This window comes from Anabas testudineus, chromosome 14, assembly GCF_900324465.2.
Source record: "Anabas testudineus chromosome 14, fAnaTes1.2, whole genome shotgun sequence".
Taxonomy (NCBI): Eukaryota; Metazoa; Chordata; class Actinopteri; order Anabantiformes; family Anabantidae; genus Anabas; species Anabas testudineus.
Window position 1 is genome coordinate 7,761,280 of NC_046623.1, and position 15,278 is coordinate 7,776,557.

The 15,278-nt window shown below is 40.4% G+C and overlaps 1 protein-coding gene across 2 annotated transcripts in view; it reads left to right on the forward strand.

Annotated features, from left to right (window-relative positions):
• The first annotated feature begins 3,282 nt into the window (after positions 1 to 3,282).
• Positions 3,283 to 15,278, forward strand: part of LOC113168853 (connector enhancer of kinase suppressor of ras 2-like) — a 28,756-nt gene continuing 16,760 nt past the window's right edge. Inside the window, exons 1-8 of one of the 2 annotated variants that reach the window (XM_026369891.1) lie at positions 3,283 to 3,738; positions 7,883 to 8,046; positions 9,500 to 9,702; positions 10,661 to 10,748; positions 11,257 to 11,298; positions 11,394 to 11,513; positions 13,876 to 13,935; positions 14,099 to 14,167. In XM_026369891.1, the coding sequence (XP_026225676.1) occupies positions 3,675 to 3,738; positions 7,883 to 8,046; positions 9,500 to 9,702; positions 10,661 to 10,748; positions 11,257 to 11,298; positions 11,394 to 11,513; positions 13,876 to 13,935; positions 14,099 to 14,167 (810 nt within the window). In that variant the 5' untranslated portion in view covers positions 3,283 to 3,674. Of the gene's footprint in view, positions 3,739 to 7,882; positions 8,047 to 9,499; positions 9,703 to 10,642; positions 10,749 to 11,256; positions 11,299 to 11,393; positions 11,514 to 13,875; positions 13,936 to 14,098; positions 14,168 to 15,278 lie in introns of both variants that reach the window. The other variant, XM_026369890.1, reaches the window with a different exon arrangement.

Consider the following 15,278-nt stretch of genomic DNA (forward strand, 5'->3'; position numbering starts at 1 on the left):
CTGCCATCTGTAGGAAACTTATGTCGTTGCCTTTCTCAATTTCTCTTCAGCAGTCGAGTCGTTCTTGGGAATTTAAAGACACTTCGTCTATCCAGGCCTCTATTTAAGTTACCGTGTCCTATTCGTAGTCTGGTAAAACACACTTCTTCCTGTCTGTTTGTACTCCATCCTCTGTCCTCTCCCACTTTCCTCTGTATCCTATACAGATGTCTATAAATGTCTTCCCTTCTTCTCCTGGTCCCAGCAGTTTCTATTTATTGCCCTCCAGACAAATACTCCTCCCCATCAGACTTTGATAATTTATTATCAATGTCTATGTGTTCTTGATTAAGACCTTGCTTTACTAACGTATCAACTTTCTCATTTCCAGTTATGCCTGCATGAGCAGGTGTCCACCCAAATCTAATTTCCATACCCTGACTTACTGCTTCTGAATATAATGACAGCAGTTTTAACAGCAGGTCCTGCCTGTTCTTAGATGAACTGGACCAAATGTTGTACAGAACAGAGGCAGAATCACTGCATATTAACACCTGACCTGGCTTAGTTTGCCTTATCCATTCCAATGCCAATACAATGGAATATACCCTTTTAAACTTAACCAGTAATTAACTATGAGCTGCTTTCTCCTTATACACAGTGGCATTTCCCTATGCTCCTATGTTGACAGCTCTGCTTGCAGGATGCATCTTTCTTTACAGCAGTAAATGAATACTTAACTCAGTTTCTGCTTCTCCTCAGCTACATTTTCCATCTTTTCAGTTAACGTGTTTTTTCTGCTGTTGTGGTAATAACGTAAAAAGCAAAACATTACAAAGCAGATTCTTCCACCTGCAGGCCTGAGGTGGGAACATGTAGGCAGCTTGAACATGAGGAGAGACCGTTTTTCTTATTATGGAACAGTATATTTATAGTATGTAAAGAAAGCATGAAAATTGAAAGTAACCATGCAGAATTAATTTCTTAATTTGACTATATTTATTATGACGTCTTATTCTGCAGCATTTTAATGGTGAAATGAATCACTTTATAATTGGGTAATTTAACCTATAGAGCTGATCGTAGTCATATCATTTATATGCTATTAAAAATTTTATTCTACAAATGAGCATAATTGAAAAAAATAGTAAATAAAACAGCAATTCCTTCTGTAGTAGAGTTTTTTATTACATGAATTTGAAATGAAAATACTAACCAGATGTTTCTTAAAACTGAACATGGCACTATTTTTATTGAATGTTTAGAATTTTATTTTATCATGAGCACAGGTATAGTGGCTAGTGTTTCACAAGCCTACATGCTATTTTCCAGTCACATTATCAAGCTTCACACTGTCTAACCTATTGTATGTGCATCTACATATGATGGTTCTTTAACTTTGTATGTGGTTATAAGGTTTCTGAAGCACTGGCCCTATCTAAGCTGCATTTATAGGCAACACAACTTTTGATAAAACTATTGTTTAAGGGCACATTTCTTCACATCATGTTGCTTGTTTGCCCTGGACAGTTCTTAATTTAAATGTATTGATTTAATGTAAATTAAATGAAGTAGTCCCTTATCGTTTGCTTGTGCTGTAGATTAAACGATTCTGCTGATTTTAAAAATATAACTGGACTTAAATAAACTGCATAAAAAGTTTTTGCATCTAATTGAAAGAATTAAACTTTTTTTTTTACTACTAGAAAATAAAAATAAACTATGATCTCTAAAGCCTGTGTACTGCTGGTCACATGTACTCATCAGTGGAGTTTTTTTTAGAGTCAGTATAACTTAGCCTTCTTTTTATAATGAGTATCCATGTAGTAAATGTAGGATTACACCCCCCCAGCAGCCTACATGTCAGCCTAGTCTCGTTGTGACCGTCGTTTCCACTCCGCTGCGCTTTATGCGATGGAAGCGCGTTCAGTGACAAAGACGGCAGGAGATGTATGACGGGTGATTAGTGCCCTAAGAGCCTGTGAGGCTAAGCTAGCTACTTTGTGTATCCAAATGCACACAGGTTGTTTCTGATTTAAACATAACTGGAAAACTAATTGTAAGTGCCAACATAAATTGTAAATGCACAGACCAACATGTTCTTCACACTAAACCCTGCTATATAGCCTGCTATAAACTGCTGTAAATAACGCAGTTTGAAGCTGTAAAACCTGAGCTGTTGTTAAAGATGGAAATCTCTGCATGGCTTTCTGAGAACTTTATCCATAACTGTGGGAGGTAACGACTTTAGAACCATGTATTCACAAAAGCTGTACAACTACAAGTCTTAATCTCTCTTTTATCTTCTTTATACATGCTTTATTCATGTAGTCATTAACCTTAAGGAAGCCAGATATAAATGGATATCAACACATAGTAGATTCCTCCATAAAACGTTGGCCTAAAAGGAATTGTTGTAGTTTGATGCCAGTGACACGTCCCACATCCTCAAATTATGGCTGCGTTACACTGTGAAAGGTGGTTATGCAATTCATGGTAGCAGTGTTAAATTAGTGATAAATATCTCACAAACAAGGAAAATGTGAAGTTTCTGTGCTGTTGCTGTAATGCTCAAAACCACAAACAGCTGCTTTTACATATAACTATCACAGAGAGAATGAAGTAAGGAAATATAAAGGAATTCCTATTTACTCAAGAAAGACTGTGAGGCTTTACTTTAAAATAATCTAGAAGCATAATACATATAAATTAAAAATGCATTTCTGACAAAGATGTACCATTAATAACGTAAAGTTTTTAATAATGTGATATTACATTTTCTTAGTGGAACCATGGAAATGATCATTATCCTCCTTAGCTTTGGTTCTCTACATGATCATCAAAAGTAATGTCCGGCATAAAAAACATTCAGCTAATCTGAAACTGACAAGATAGCCTACATCTAAACCGATATTAACAAATGCATATTGATTTAAATAAACTGCATAGGTGCAGCCAGCAGATTGAAACAGTTGTGGGGGCTCTGTCTACATCATTTTCTAATAAGGAAATTGTTAAAATATTTTCTTCCTTTAAATTTGCCCGTTAATATTCACTCCTGCATTGCAACAAAGTGCTGCCTCCACAATCCAGTAGAAACAAGATGTCATTAATTCCCATTGAGACGCGTTCACTGCTCGACTCCCTCCGCCTGTGTGTGTGTGTGTGTGTGTGTGTGTGCGTGCGTGTGTGGCACGGATCACCCCTCATACCCTCATGCTTCGCACGGCGTGGGGCTGTGACTCCATGTCTGTGCGTGAGTGAGGATGCTCAGATCGAGCCCAACCTTCCCAGACACCAGAGGGGAGTGACAGTCGGCGCGTTGTTCTCCTCGGCTCTGGATGTCACTGGGATGTATTTTGGAAGCGGGGTCGGGCAGCAGCGACCCACCAACATCAGCACCGCTGAACCTGACGTGAATGCCAAGTAAAAGGCTCTTTGAAGCGAGCGGACCAGCACAGGAATGTGCGCAAGTCTGCTGGACCGCACTCAGGCTCCTCAAAGCGACATCTTGGACCTTTTGCACAGACCTGGTTCTACTAGTAAACACCACAACACAGCAGAGACTGCACTAAAGAGCTGTTGAATTGATTTTGTTGGAGTCCAGGCTATTCCTTTCTTTTTCCTTTTCCTCTTGGAGAGGCGCTGGGAGTGTTTTTTCTTTTGTCAGGCGCGAGCAAGACAAACTTCTTCCAATGGCACTGATCATGGAGCCTGTGAGCAAGTGGAGCTCCAGTCAAGTGGTTGACTGGATGAAAGGTAAGCCTCCGGGCACGATGGGTGGACAGGACAGAAATGAAGCCCATCGCCTGCTCCGGTGAATCCAGTGTTTGCGGTGCGAGTCGAAATGCGCCTCGCAGATTCACTCGAGGTGCCACGAGAGAACAAAACACCTGCTGATCCTCGGGTTTTGCCTCATGGGCTTGCGGCTTCTACAGGGCTTTAACTACAGCCTTAAATCAGGCGATCGATTTTGTTGAGGCACTTCAAATGTGGGGACCATTTGTCCACACGGACCAACATGTTCTCCAGCGCCTCACACACACACACACACACACACACACACACACACACACGCCTTTAAACGCCTATTGTGTCCTGCGGTTATTGTGAACGCGGGGCTGCCTCGCAGGAGGCTGGGAAACATAGCGGAGATCCTATAATTACACACAAACAATTACACCCCCTCCCTTTTTGGATGTGGGGGTCAGGATCAGGAGGCTATTTAGAGAAAAGGCTTAAGTTATCGACTAATGTTGAGCAGCGCATAAAATAAGGGCTGTTATAGCAGTGAGATATCAGAGCTTGTACAGCCATCTGTGCGATATGTTGATCCACAGCTGTTCCAAAGCATTAAGAAGTCAGTGCCGACTCAGAAGAGCATCATGCTCCCAATAGATTCAGTTGTTTTTATGTTATTGTGATATACATACTAAGGCGAGGCTCATGCGTCAGTATTTAATATCAGCTCTTAAGTCAAACATTTCTCCACATGGATATCTGCAGAACACTCACTTCAAATGTGGGAAACATCCATCAGTATAATCAGATTCAAACACACGCACTGACAGGATTCAGTTTGATAATCAAGCACCCCTTAGGGCCCCTTTGGCATCAAGAGAGAAAAGCAGTGTTTCAGCTGTAGTTGGTGGAGGTCTGGGGATGCAGCGGAAGTGCTACATTGGATAGATTAATTAAAAGCTGTTACTATTAATCAATCATTCATAGGGGTATGCTGGGTGAAAAGTTCCTCAAAGCAAATCTGTCCGCTTATTCAGTGTCCAAAGATCTGTAAGTGGCCCACACAAGCCCTTGGGGATACTTTCAGGGCCTGGATTACTCATTCGATTTGCTGCTTTCTGTCCGTCTGACTTAGAGAGTGATCACCACTAGCAGTTTGTCACTATCAAAGATGTACAAAATGGAAGAGGCGATGGTAAACTCGGGGTGATGATGCTATCCAAGTTGGTGGATTTGTCAGCTAGCAGTGTTATTGTGTCAGTGTCCAGCTTTGTTTTGTAGAGCAAAATGCTCACGTGTCAGGCCGCAGCCCTTCAGAGATCCTCCAGATAAACCATACATCTTTACTGGCTCACCACACGGCCTTAGTCATAATTCTAAGCCTGTAGGGCCTTTTCTGCTGGCTCAGGCGTATTATGATTGCAAGGATCAGACTTTCTTGGTATGAGCTGTGTACAACAAATTGTACCTGAATCTGACAGTGCCTTTTTAACAGGGTGTTTGAATGAAAGTGTGCTGGCTGCATAAAGACAGAAAATGCAAGTGTACAGCTTCAAGGAGGATCGATACAGAAGGGGATGACAGGATGGGGAGGAAGGCACAGACAGAATGACCACATCTTTGCTCTCATTTTAATCACAGTGGTCGAAATGAGAGCTATAAGATGATCTGTAAATAAAATGATGGGACACGTGAGCGGTGCTGGGAGCGAGGAGTGGAGATTGGATGTGAGAGCGGGCTCTTCGGTGTCTCGCATCTGACAAGTGGAGCAGAGACGATTCTTGTGCCCAGAGCCCAGTAATGGTAATTTAAAGTGAGGGACAGAGTGGCACTGAGACACACTGAGGCAAAGAGGGTGGGGAGGGGGGGGGGGTTTCATTCTTGTCTCACATCCAGTCTCAGTTCCTGAGCACCGGCAGCATTTTGTCGTTAGCATTCACAGGTTCCATTATTAGCATACCGCTCAGAGACGTCACTGGATGCCAAACAGGGACAACCCGTGACCTTCCCACAATCCTGTTCTCCAAACCCCCCTCCCACTCCCCCGTTAGTGTTTTGTGTGAGTGCGGCCCCCTCAGCTTCTCATCACAAAAGAGAAAAGAATTCCAGCTTTGAGTCAACATTTGTTCTTGACAAGTGCACAGCAGCTGTGTAAAATGATATGTGCAGATATTTCCAGTATTGTTTTTATCAATTGTCTGCGTGTTTTGAGGCACGGACGTAATGCAGGCTTAGTATAATCCCTTTACTCTTCCTGCTAGTGTGCATTAACATAATTCATGCTTTGTGAACTATATCAGTTTTATCTTTCTTACACACTGAGTCTCTCCTTGTCTGACAGTGATCAGTGACCAGTCAAATTAATGCAAATCCAACAACACAAGCAGCCTTAAATATACTTCACATTTCCAATGGATTATGTAGAATGAACATTGTTATGTGTCTACGCCGTGCTTTTAATTTCTCCTAAGCATGCCTGATAATCTGACCTGCACATAAATTGAACAGGAAAATTGATGTAGCTGACATTACTCAGTAAAGTAAACGCCACCCAGGGCTGCTTTCTGTTACACGAACGAGGACAAGTATGAAACGACATATGTGATATGTGAAATGTGAATTAACTTTACCATTTCCATTATAATTCAACTATACCTTTATATATCTGTACACAGCACCCAGTAGTGTAACATGATGCTTCACGACGGCACTGAAAAATGCAAAATCCCAAAACCAGTTTTTGAATTATTGCAGGTGAATTCAGCAGACAACTGTGTTAGCTCGATGTCTGATGCTCCTCGGTGCTCGCCTTCTGGAAAGCGTCATGCTTACTTATTTCTTTATTTTGTCCCATGATGAGGGAGATTCCCTGCCAAAGCCTGCTTCATGGTTTCTATGGCAACATGGGGACCACTTCATTGATGTAATGAGTCTCAATTAACTTGGTAAAGAGGCTGATTAGTTAAGCCTTTAAGTTATATGCAAAACCATGAAACTCTCTGTGTTTCCTCTCCACCGTTTAGCTGCCAGCTAAACCTGAAGTGAATGCTTGATCAGGTTTAGGCACAGACTGAGTCACATGTACATGATTGGTCCACGGTGATGAAAAGACAAGATGAGCAAAGAGTTGTCAGTGTGCGCGTGAGCGCGTGCGCGTGTGTCCCTCTCTTACTGTGAAGATGGAAAGAGACTGAGTGTACAGAAAAGGCTATTCTCACAAAGGCTTTTCTCTCAGTCTCCAGCCAATTAGCATGCAGAGCACTTTCTCGTGGCATTCAGCTATGATATATGTACATTGAGCAGTTGTTATTTCAGCTCATTAGTGTTTGTTTGATTTGAAATAGATAAAACTGTAAATCTAGAGTCAAGAAACCCTGAGCGGCAACAGCAAATTATCAAGTTTATTTACAGAGCAAATGTGTTTACTTTTGTTACATCACCCTGAGTCCATGTTTCAACATAACGACATAATTAGAAGAGGATTAGTGGATGGTTGCAACATTATTAACGCCTAAAGAAAATGCAGTGTTCCCAAGTAAGCGTCACTGTGCACCGTTATGTTGACATCTGTGTTAGGGAGAGGTTTTATTAAGTCTGTGGTCATTCTGCTGTATTAGGTTACTTTTTTGTAAGAATAGTTCTCGATGATATTGCTGCACATGTTTGCACAGTTTCCAAACTCAGATTATGAGGCAAAAAACGCAGATGCAGGCAGGACCTCTACTGTAGAGTCAGTCCGTTAGTTGTTTTTCTGTTGCACTTAATCAACTGTTTGATTAGAAGACTTCACCTTTACATCTGCCGCAGCAGTGAAACGTGAAACAATCTGAGCGCAGACACTCAGCCTCTATTTTTTTTTGTTGAAAACTTTTTCGAGTTTAAAGCTGAAAATGCATCTTGACGAGAGGGAGTCTGTTAGATTTCTTCTCTGACACAGACTGTTTCACACTTAGGACACAACGAAATACAACATGCAGTGCTCACACTTTACAGATTTACAGCACAGATTCTGGAGAGGAAAGTGATATCAAGTGCTTTTAGGACACATAATGCAAATAGAGGTTTCATAAGAATTCAGAGAGTCGGATTCTGCCAGCAAACAAGTTCTCACCTTGACAAGCTGTACTGAAAGTTTTGCTGTTGTTCTGTGTGTTTTCCTCAGGCTTGGACGACTGCCTGCAGCAGTACATTAAGACCTTCGAGAAGGAGAAAGTAGGGGGGGACCAGCTGCTGCGTATCACCCACCAGGAGCTGGAGGATTTGGGAGTGTCCAGAATCGGCCACCAGGAGCTCATACTGGAGGCTGTGGACTTGCTCTGTGCTCTGGTGAGTCCAAGCTTCCCACAGAGCCACAGAGTCACAAAACACTGGTGTCAACACATTTGGAGCTTCCTCAACTTGTCGAACACTTAAACTATGAACTCATCGTCCCCGTCATACCAGGTTAAAGTGATTTTTCCATAAAATAAACGCAGCTAGGCTCCTACATATATCAACGCGAATATCACAACAGAAAAAATTGTTTAGGTCTCAACTTTTAAATCTGAGTTAATAATCTGGCCAGAATATCCTCTCCGGGCAGATCTTCCAGCTGTCATTAGTATTTACATGAATTACAGCCTCCTTTTGATGTGTTTTTGCTCTGAGTCTCAGAAACAGATACAGAAGTTTCGTGGGTGTCAGCATGATAGACGGCTGCTCTACTGATCGAGCTTAAGTGCTGCTGCTGTAGTTTAAACATAATATCAAGCGTGTCGCTCTCAACTCGACTTGCCACTGTAGTGACCTGTGCTACCTTGTGATCTGGGTCGGATGGATTTCTTTCTTTATTTTCATCAGTCTGTTCAACTAGTATAAATCAACCACTTCCTGATGTGCATTAGGTTTTTTCTAAATAGCTGTATTATATTTCTTAGTTGTTCGTCTTAACTGTAAATGTAAAACTCTCTTTAGTATTGGAAGAATATTGTTTGAATTGGTTGTAGCCATGTCATCCACCTGTGACATCCTACTCTGTTCTGAATCTGTTCTGCTATGATTTTCCTCCCTTTCAGATTTTTATTTTTATATGTCCTCTTGAAGGACGATTAGTGGGACAATCGCAAAGTAAATACCCTGCACTAAGTACCAACTGGAATCACTTATACCAAAACCTGTGGTGTCAAATGCATGACTCACTGAACAGACTGGGGGAATATTAAAGGAGAAAATGGATGAATGAGAACAGAGAACAGAAGAGAGATGAAGATGGGCATGTGTTAGCACAAGAGACACATAGACAGGCTAGTTGGAGATTTAGTGGACTGAGGTCACAGATAAAATCTGAATCTAAAGTCCCTCGCTCATCCTGCATCGCTGCACAGGGGGCCCTGCTTCAGCCCCAAAGCTCCTTATGTAACTGGGATTTAGTTTTAAGTCTCTCAGGCACTGCTGTATTAAATATGATTAGTGGCCCTCCTGCTAGGCTCTCCCCTCCCAAGAAACTCTGACAAGCTTGCACGTGCAGTTTGGTCTATCCTTAGACATTCAAAGTGACGGCTCGGGGGGATCGAGACTGGTTGTATGGGTCAGTGGTTTTATTTCTGCCACGTTGTCATATGAGCAGCATCTTTGGTGGTGCGACAAGGTGGACTGGTCTGCCTGTGGTCTTTTTTTTTCTTTTTGACAGGGCAGTGTCATGACAACAGTTGCATTCAGCCTTTCATAGAATGCATCACAGTTAAAACAAACACTGCCATACCAGGCAAACAGAGTGAATTGACTTTTGTCTCTCCTCTAGAATTATGGGCTGGAGACTGAGAATCTGAAGACGCTGTCTCATAAGCTTAATGCATCTGCCAAGAACCTGCAGAACTTCATAACGGGCAGGCGGCGCAGTGGCCATTACGATGGCCGAGCCACCCGTAAGCTACCGAACGACTTTCTTACCTCCGTGGTGGACCTTATCGCTGCAGCCAAAAGCCTTCTGGCGTGGCTGGACAGGTGAGATTTGAAAAAAGTCGCACCTGTAAAGCATTGAAACATGTGAAGATGCAATTGTAAACCTTTTGAGACACAAATAAATTCATATATGTTTACCCACATAAACATTAATGCAGCGATTTCCATTTGGTGTTTGGAGCTCAGCATTTTTATAGCAGCACTAGTTGTAGATAATTTTGTCTCCAGTTTTATTGAAGAGAGAGAGACTATTATACATGAGTAAAATACAAGGGTATTAACCTTGGTTTGTACTGAATTTAAAATGATGAATTATTTGGACGTTCATTTACATTTTCTTTACATTTCGGGCCAGTCAGTTTATTATGTGATGATGGGATGACAAGGAAAGATAACCATTGGCCTTACATAAGTCGATTTTGACAGGGGGGCCAAAAAGGCACTGAGCAAGTCTATTTATGTTGCTTTATCCTTTGCTTCTCTGTGGGATTTTGCATTTATGTCTGTTTGTGTGTGTGTGTGTTTGATGAATTTGGATTTTCAAAGCAGACAACAGTCAACACAAATAACAGTGATTTACTTTTTTCTTTTCCCAGAAAGGCAGCTATATTCTGTAGCATCCATTCTAATTACAATGCAATAATCCATGTATCATTTTTATTTCTGTTTATATCATTTTAGTCTGAGCTACAGAGAAAAAAAAAATAAAAACAGGTTTTGCCCAAAATCGATTTACTTTATGTCTATTGTTGGGTTTCTCATATATAAATGCTCTTATCATAGTATGTATATTAATGACTTTATATTATATTAGTCTCTAACACGTGTTTCTTCTATAGAGAACTCTTTAAAATTGGTGCAAAATAACAACAAAATAACAAACCTGTGTGTGTGTGTCCACTGACAAGTGTGTTTTTGTTGTTCCCACAAATTTACCAGTGATTTAGTCTCACAGGAAGAATGATCTAATGGTTCATTCCAGGTGCTCTTTCTTTTTTAGGTCACCATTTGCAGCAGTGGCAGATTACTCTGTGACCAGAAACAATGTGATCCAGCTGTGTCTTGAACTCACCACAATTGTACAACAGGTAATAAAACAGTTTAACGTGATATGGTGATAATTATTATTGTTACAGATGTATTATGGCAGTTCAAAATACAATATAGTTTTACAAATATTCAGTATATGTGCACATGTTTATTAAAAAGTAGAGTTCTCTGACACTGGCAGTCTGTGTGATCCTGAAAGATCTGCACAGGAGTGATGCTAAATAGCTTTTAAGATAAGTCACTATGGAAGATGAGCCAGAGCTGAGACAAAAATTTAAGTAAGAAAACTTAAAGGTGGGAGTGAAAGAGGGTGAAAGAGAGAGAGATGAAGGCCGAGAGAGGAAGAGTGGCAGAGAGAAAGAGAGAGACGTGCCTCCGCATTGGTGATTCATTTGTTGTGTTTGTGCATGCCTGTGTGGGAGTGTTGGGGGTTATAGGTGCCAAGCTGCTCGGTTTTGCTTATTTCCACCTACAGCAGAAATGCCAATAATAACTCCATTTTGACACATTCTCTTGAGGTAACATTGCTCTCTGAATGTTCCCCAGGACTGCTCTGTGTATGAAACAGAAAACAAAATCCTGCATGTGGTGAGTTGCTGGTTTGATTTTACCAGATCAAATGAAAATTAATATGTAATTTACACACATTAAGGTTGTAATAATCCCTAATATGTCCTCCCTAGTGTAAAACTCTGTCGGGAGTTTGTGACCACATTATCTCGCTCTCCTCTGATCCCATGGTGTCCCAGGCTGCGCATTTGGAGGTTGTGCAGCTAGCCAATATTAAATCCACTGAAGGACTGGTAAGAGTATCCCTCATTCAGGCTTAAAGAAGTCACATGTTCATTTATTTGGCATTTGTCATTAGTCATCCTACCCAGCATGTCAGCAGGTGATGCTCTGTGCATGTTTCTGACTTAAATGACTTACGTTCTGCAGTTCAGTTTTGTGTTAGATGGTGTTAATGATAGCCAGGAACCTAGAAAAAATATGTACTTCACCAGTAGAAGAGCATTCTTTTACAGAGGACATAGACTAAGCTAGGTAACCGATCAAATTGCAGTCTGCCTAATTACATGGTGATCGCAAAGATATAATTAAACATCCAAGTAATAATGTTCTAACAGGAAAAGGTAATGGTGCAGTTAGCCAGTAATTAATTTTAAGATGGTAATATAGCTAATAGTGTAGGGTAATGTCTGAAGAATATAATACAATAACATTTTATTACTTTTTAACAAACATGAACATCAGTAACGTAATGCTGCTTTATAGCCTAATTCTAACTAGGTAATATGTTATCCTGTAATTGCATTGCTCTATAAAAGACACTTTGCTGTTTCTATTAAATGTTTTCCAAATTTGCATGTAAAAATAAATAGTAAATGCTAAGCAGCTAGTCTGTAACTAGCAAGTGACTAGTCTGTATATGTACCCTGTTCAGTTAATTATACTAGTCATATCCATGTCACAGATGAAGATATTCTATATATGGAACAATATTCAATGACGCGATTGATTGGTAACTGTGGACCAAACTGTCCGTATTTTGGTGTTGGCTTTGAATTAGTCAGCATCACACTGCTCAGACTGCACTCTCCTCTGGTAAACACAACAGTCTGTAAGAAGTACACAAACCCACTACACTATGTACATAGGCAGAGGTTTAGTATACTTCTCATTACACTTTTTACAGTTTAATATGCCTACAATATCTACAATATGTTGAAATGTCAATTGATCCAAACAACAAAAGAACAAACGCTCCGTTGGCATTTTTAAATTCGATACGCTTTGGGAAAAGAATAATGCAGTCTAATACAACAGACCCAGAATCAGTCGTTCACTCTTGAAGTTTTGCAGAGGTGTTGGTTCAACAGATCATTAGGAAGATGTTCAACTGTATTGTATTATAGTGACATGTTCATTTTGCCAAGCCCAATTAAGCTATGGTAAATATTAAAAATAGATCTCTTTTAATGCAGTACAGTACAGCAAAACTAAAAACTTCCTTCACCAGAAACAATTTGCCCTGTTACTAGCTTTAATCGACAAGCCTGTTAACTCTTTAAATCCAGCTACCTACAATAATGAGTATGTTGTTTTTGGAGAGACAAGTAACTTGAATTTTTACATCAGGACTTTAAACATATATATTTATATTTATTATTTAGCATTTTAAAATACAACACTGAAGTAAAACACAGTGTGCTGCTGTACTGTTCACTATGTGATGAGAATAACTGTGGCTGTCCTAAAAACTGGGTTTTGCTGAGCTGGTGGGCATGCAAGTCAGCCTATACAACTCAACATGAAAACTACATGTTGACCTTTAGAAATGGGAGAAATACACATAGCTTAAATGTGCAAACTGCATCTGACTGACTGGGAATATAATTACTTTTGGGACAAACTGTGGCTAGTGATTAGGCAGCAGAGACGAGACTCATTTCTGCCACCAATATATAACCACCATGACTTTGATGGACTCCATCTTTGCACTGACCTACTCTCAGGCACAAGCTCCCTGCTTGGGGCCACAATAAGAGCCCCACCCCCCATACAAATGCTAGAAGGGGGGCATGGAAGTTCTCTCATCCGTTCAGTGAAACCTGAACACAACAGTGGGTCAAGTGGCCTAAAAATAAACCTCTTATCCTCATCTTCGAGACTGACACGCTGCTTCCGTGTGTGTGCGAGAGAATGTGCTCACGCGCTTTTGTGTGTCAGTTTGTGTGTTTGTGTATGTTTTCATGTATGTGTGTTTATAATTGACTTTTACTGAATTCTTTCTTTTGTTTTTTTGTTAATACATAATCCTCCGCGTATATGTGGGACTCCCTACATGACATCCATATAGAAAGTATCAATTATGAAAAGTTCAGTGTGTTTAAGGGCCTCACAGTAGTTACAGTGTTATATTTGCAGGATAGGCAAGTCCAGTCTCACTATAAAAACATTCACATATTTCACTGCTGCTAAGAAATTATTGTAATAAATCCAGATTCATTTTGCACAATAAATTATAACAAATGCTAAAATTTGCAAGTACACTGTGACTCTGGCCTGTTCTGCAAATGGCTGTGTGACTGAGCCGACAAGCCTTGTGTTTGAATTTGCCTTAAGATTGAATTATAAATGTATAATCTTACTGTCTTCCCACAGGGCATGTACATCAAATCAACATATGATGGCTTGCATGTAATCACTGGGACGACAGAAGGAGTATGTATACCTGTAATGTTCACCTGTGCAGGCCTTTGCATCACTTCTCACTCACTTAGAGAGCGATGAATGTCTTATGATTATATCACATGCACATTAGCTCTGTCATGACATGAGAAATGTAGCAACAGTTAATGACTCTGCCCTTCTGTCTATCTACCAGTCTTTGGCAGACCGCTGTAAGAAAATCCATGCTGGAGATGAGGTCATTCAGGTCAATCACCAGACAGTGGTAAGACCAATTTTTTGCTCTCCTTTTGTGAGCTTACAGTGAATTACCTTTCTCAAATTGTTCATATGGTGTGTGTGTGTGTGTGGATACGTCTATTATTCAGATTCCCATCTGTGCAGCTGCACATGAGCCATTGCATTTCTGCTGAACCTGTTATTGTCTAAGTGGCTGCTTGTAGTGCTTGTTGTAGGTTTTTGAAGAAGTGGATGGATATGTGTTACTTTCCTCATCGCAGGGTCAGTAAATCATCAACTCATGTTCATAAGAGCACTTCAGATGATCATGGTGTCTGCTTAGGGTCATTAACAACAGCAATTACTGTTTTCAGTTTTATTTCTCTAGGCAATGATTTAGCTCCTAGACCCCCATAGTGCATCCACATCCACTATTGATTAGGACTCTCCTGACCACTTCAAATAGTTGTAAAGGACCTGTTAACCCAGGGCAACTTTAAACGACTTAAAACAATAGAGAGACAGCATGAAACAAGAGGAAGAGAGATGGGGATTCAAGAATTGCCCATAGCTTGGCAATTGTATTCTTAATATGGAGTACCTAGGTATTTCACAGTTTTTTTGCTAGTGAGACAAAACTGCACAAACTTGCTGAAGTAAAGAATATAAATTCAGTGGAAATGAAAGGAAAAACCTCCCGTGGTGCACAATTTAAATATAGCACCCTTTGTCTAAAATAATTGCTGCTTGTGTGTGCAACAGCACGACGAATGATAATTACACAGCTCAAGTCAGGTTCATTTCAGTCAGTCAACTCACCCACTGAATGCAGTGATTTGAAAAAGAATAAGTGCAAAAAACGAACTTGATTGAGTGTCAGGACTCTTTCGTCTCAATGTGAAGTGCAGTTTAAAGGCTGGGAACACCAACAACAATGATGACACAGTATATGCTATATAATCGTTCTACTAATGGCTCAGTGTGAGTTGCATGCACAGTGCCTGATCCTGTAAATGAAACACCCAAATGGAACTGAGCTATGTTATATATCGTTAATGACATACAAGCTTTGTGTAATGTAGTGCTCACTCACAGTTTGATTGACAACACTTTTCAAAGTTGCAGCTTGATGGACGTCTGTCAGCACAGGTCTTATA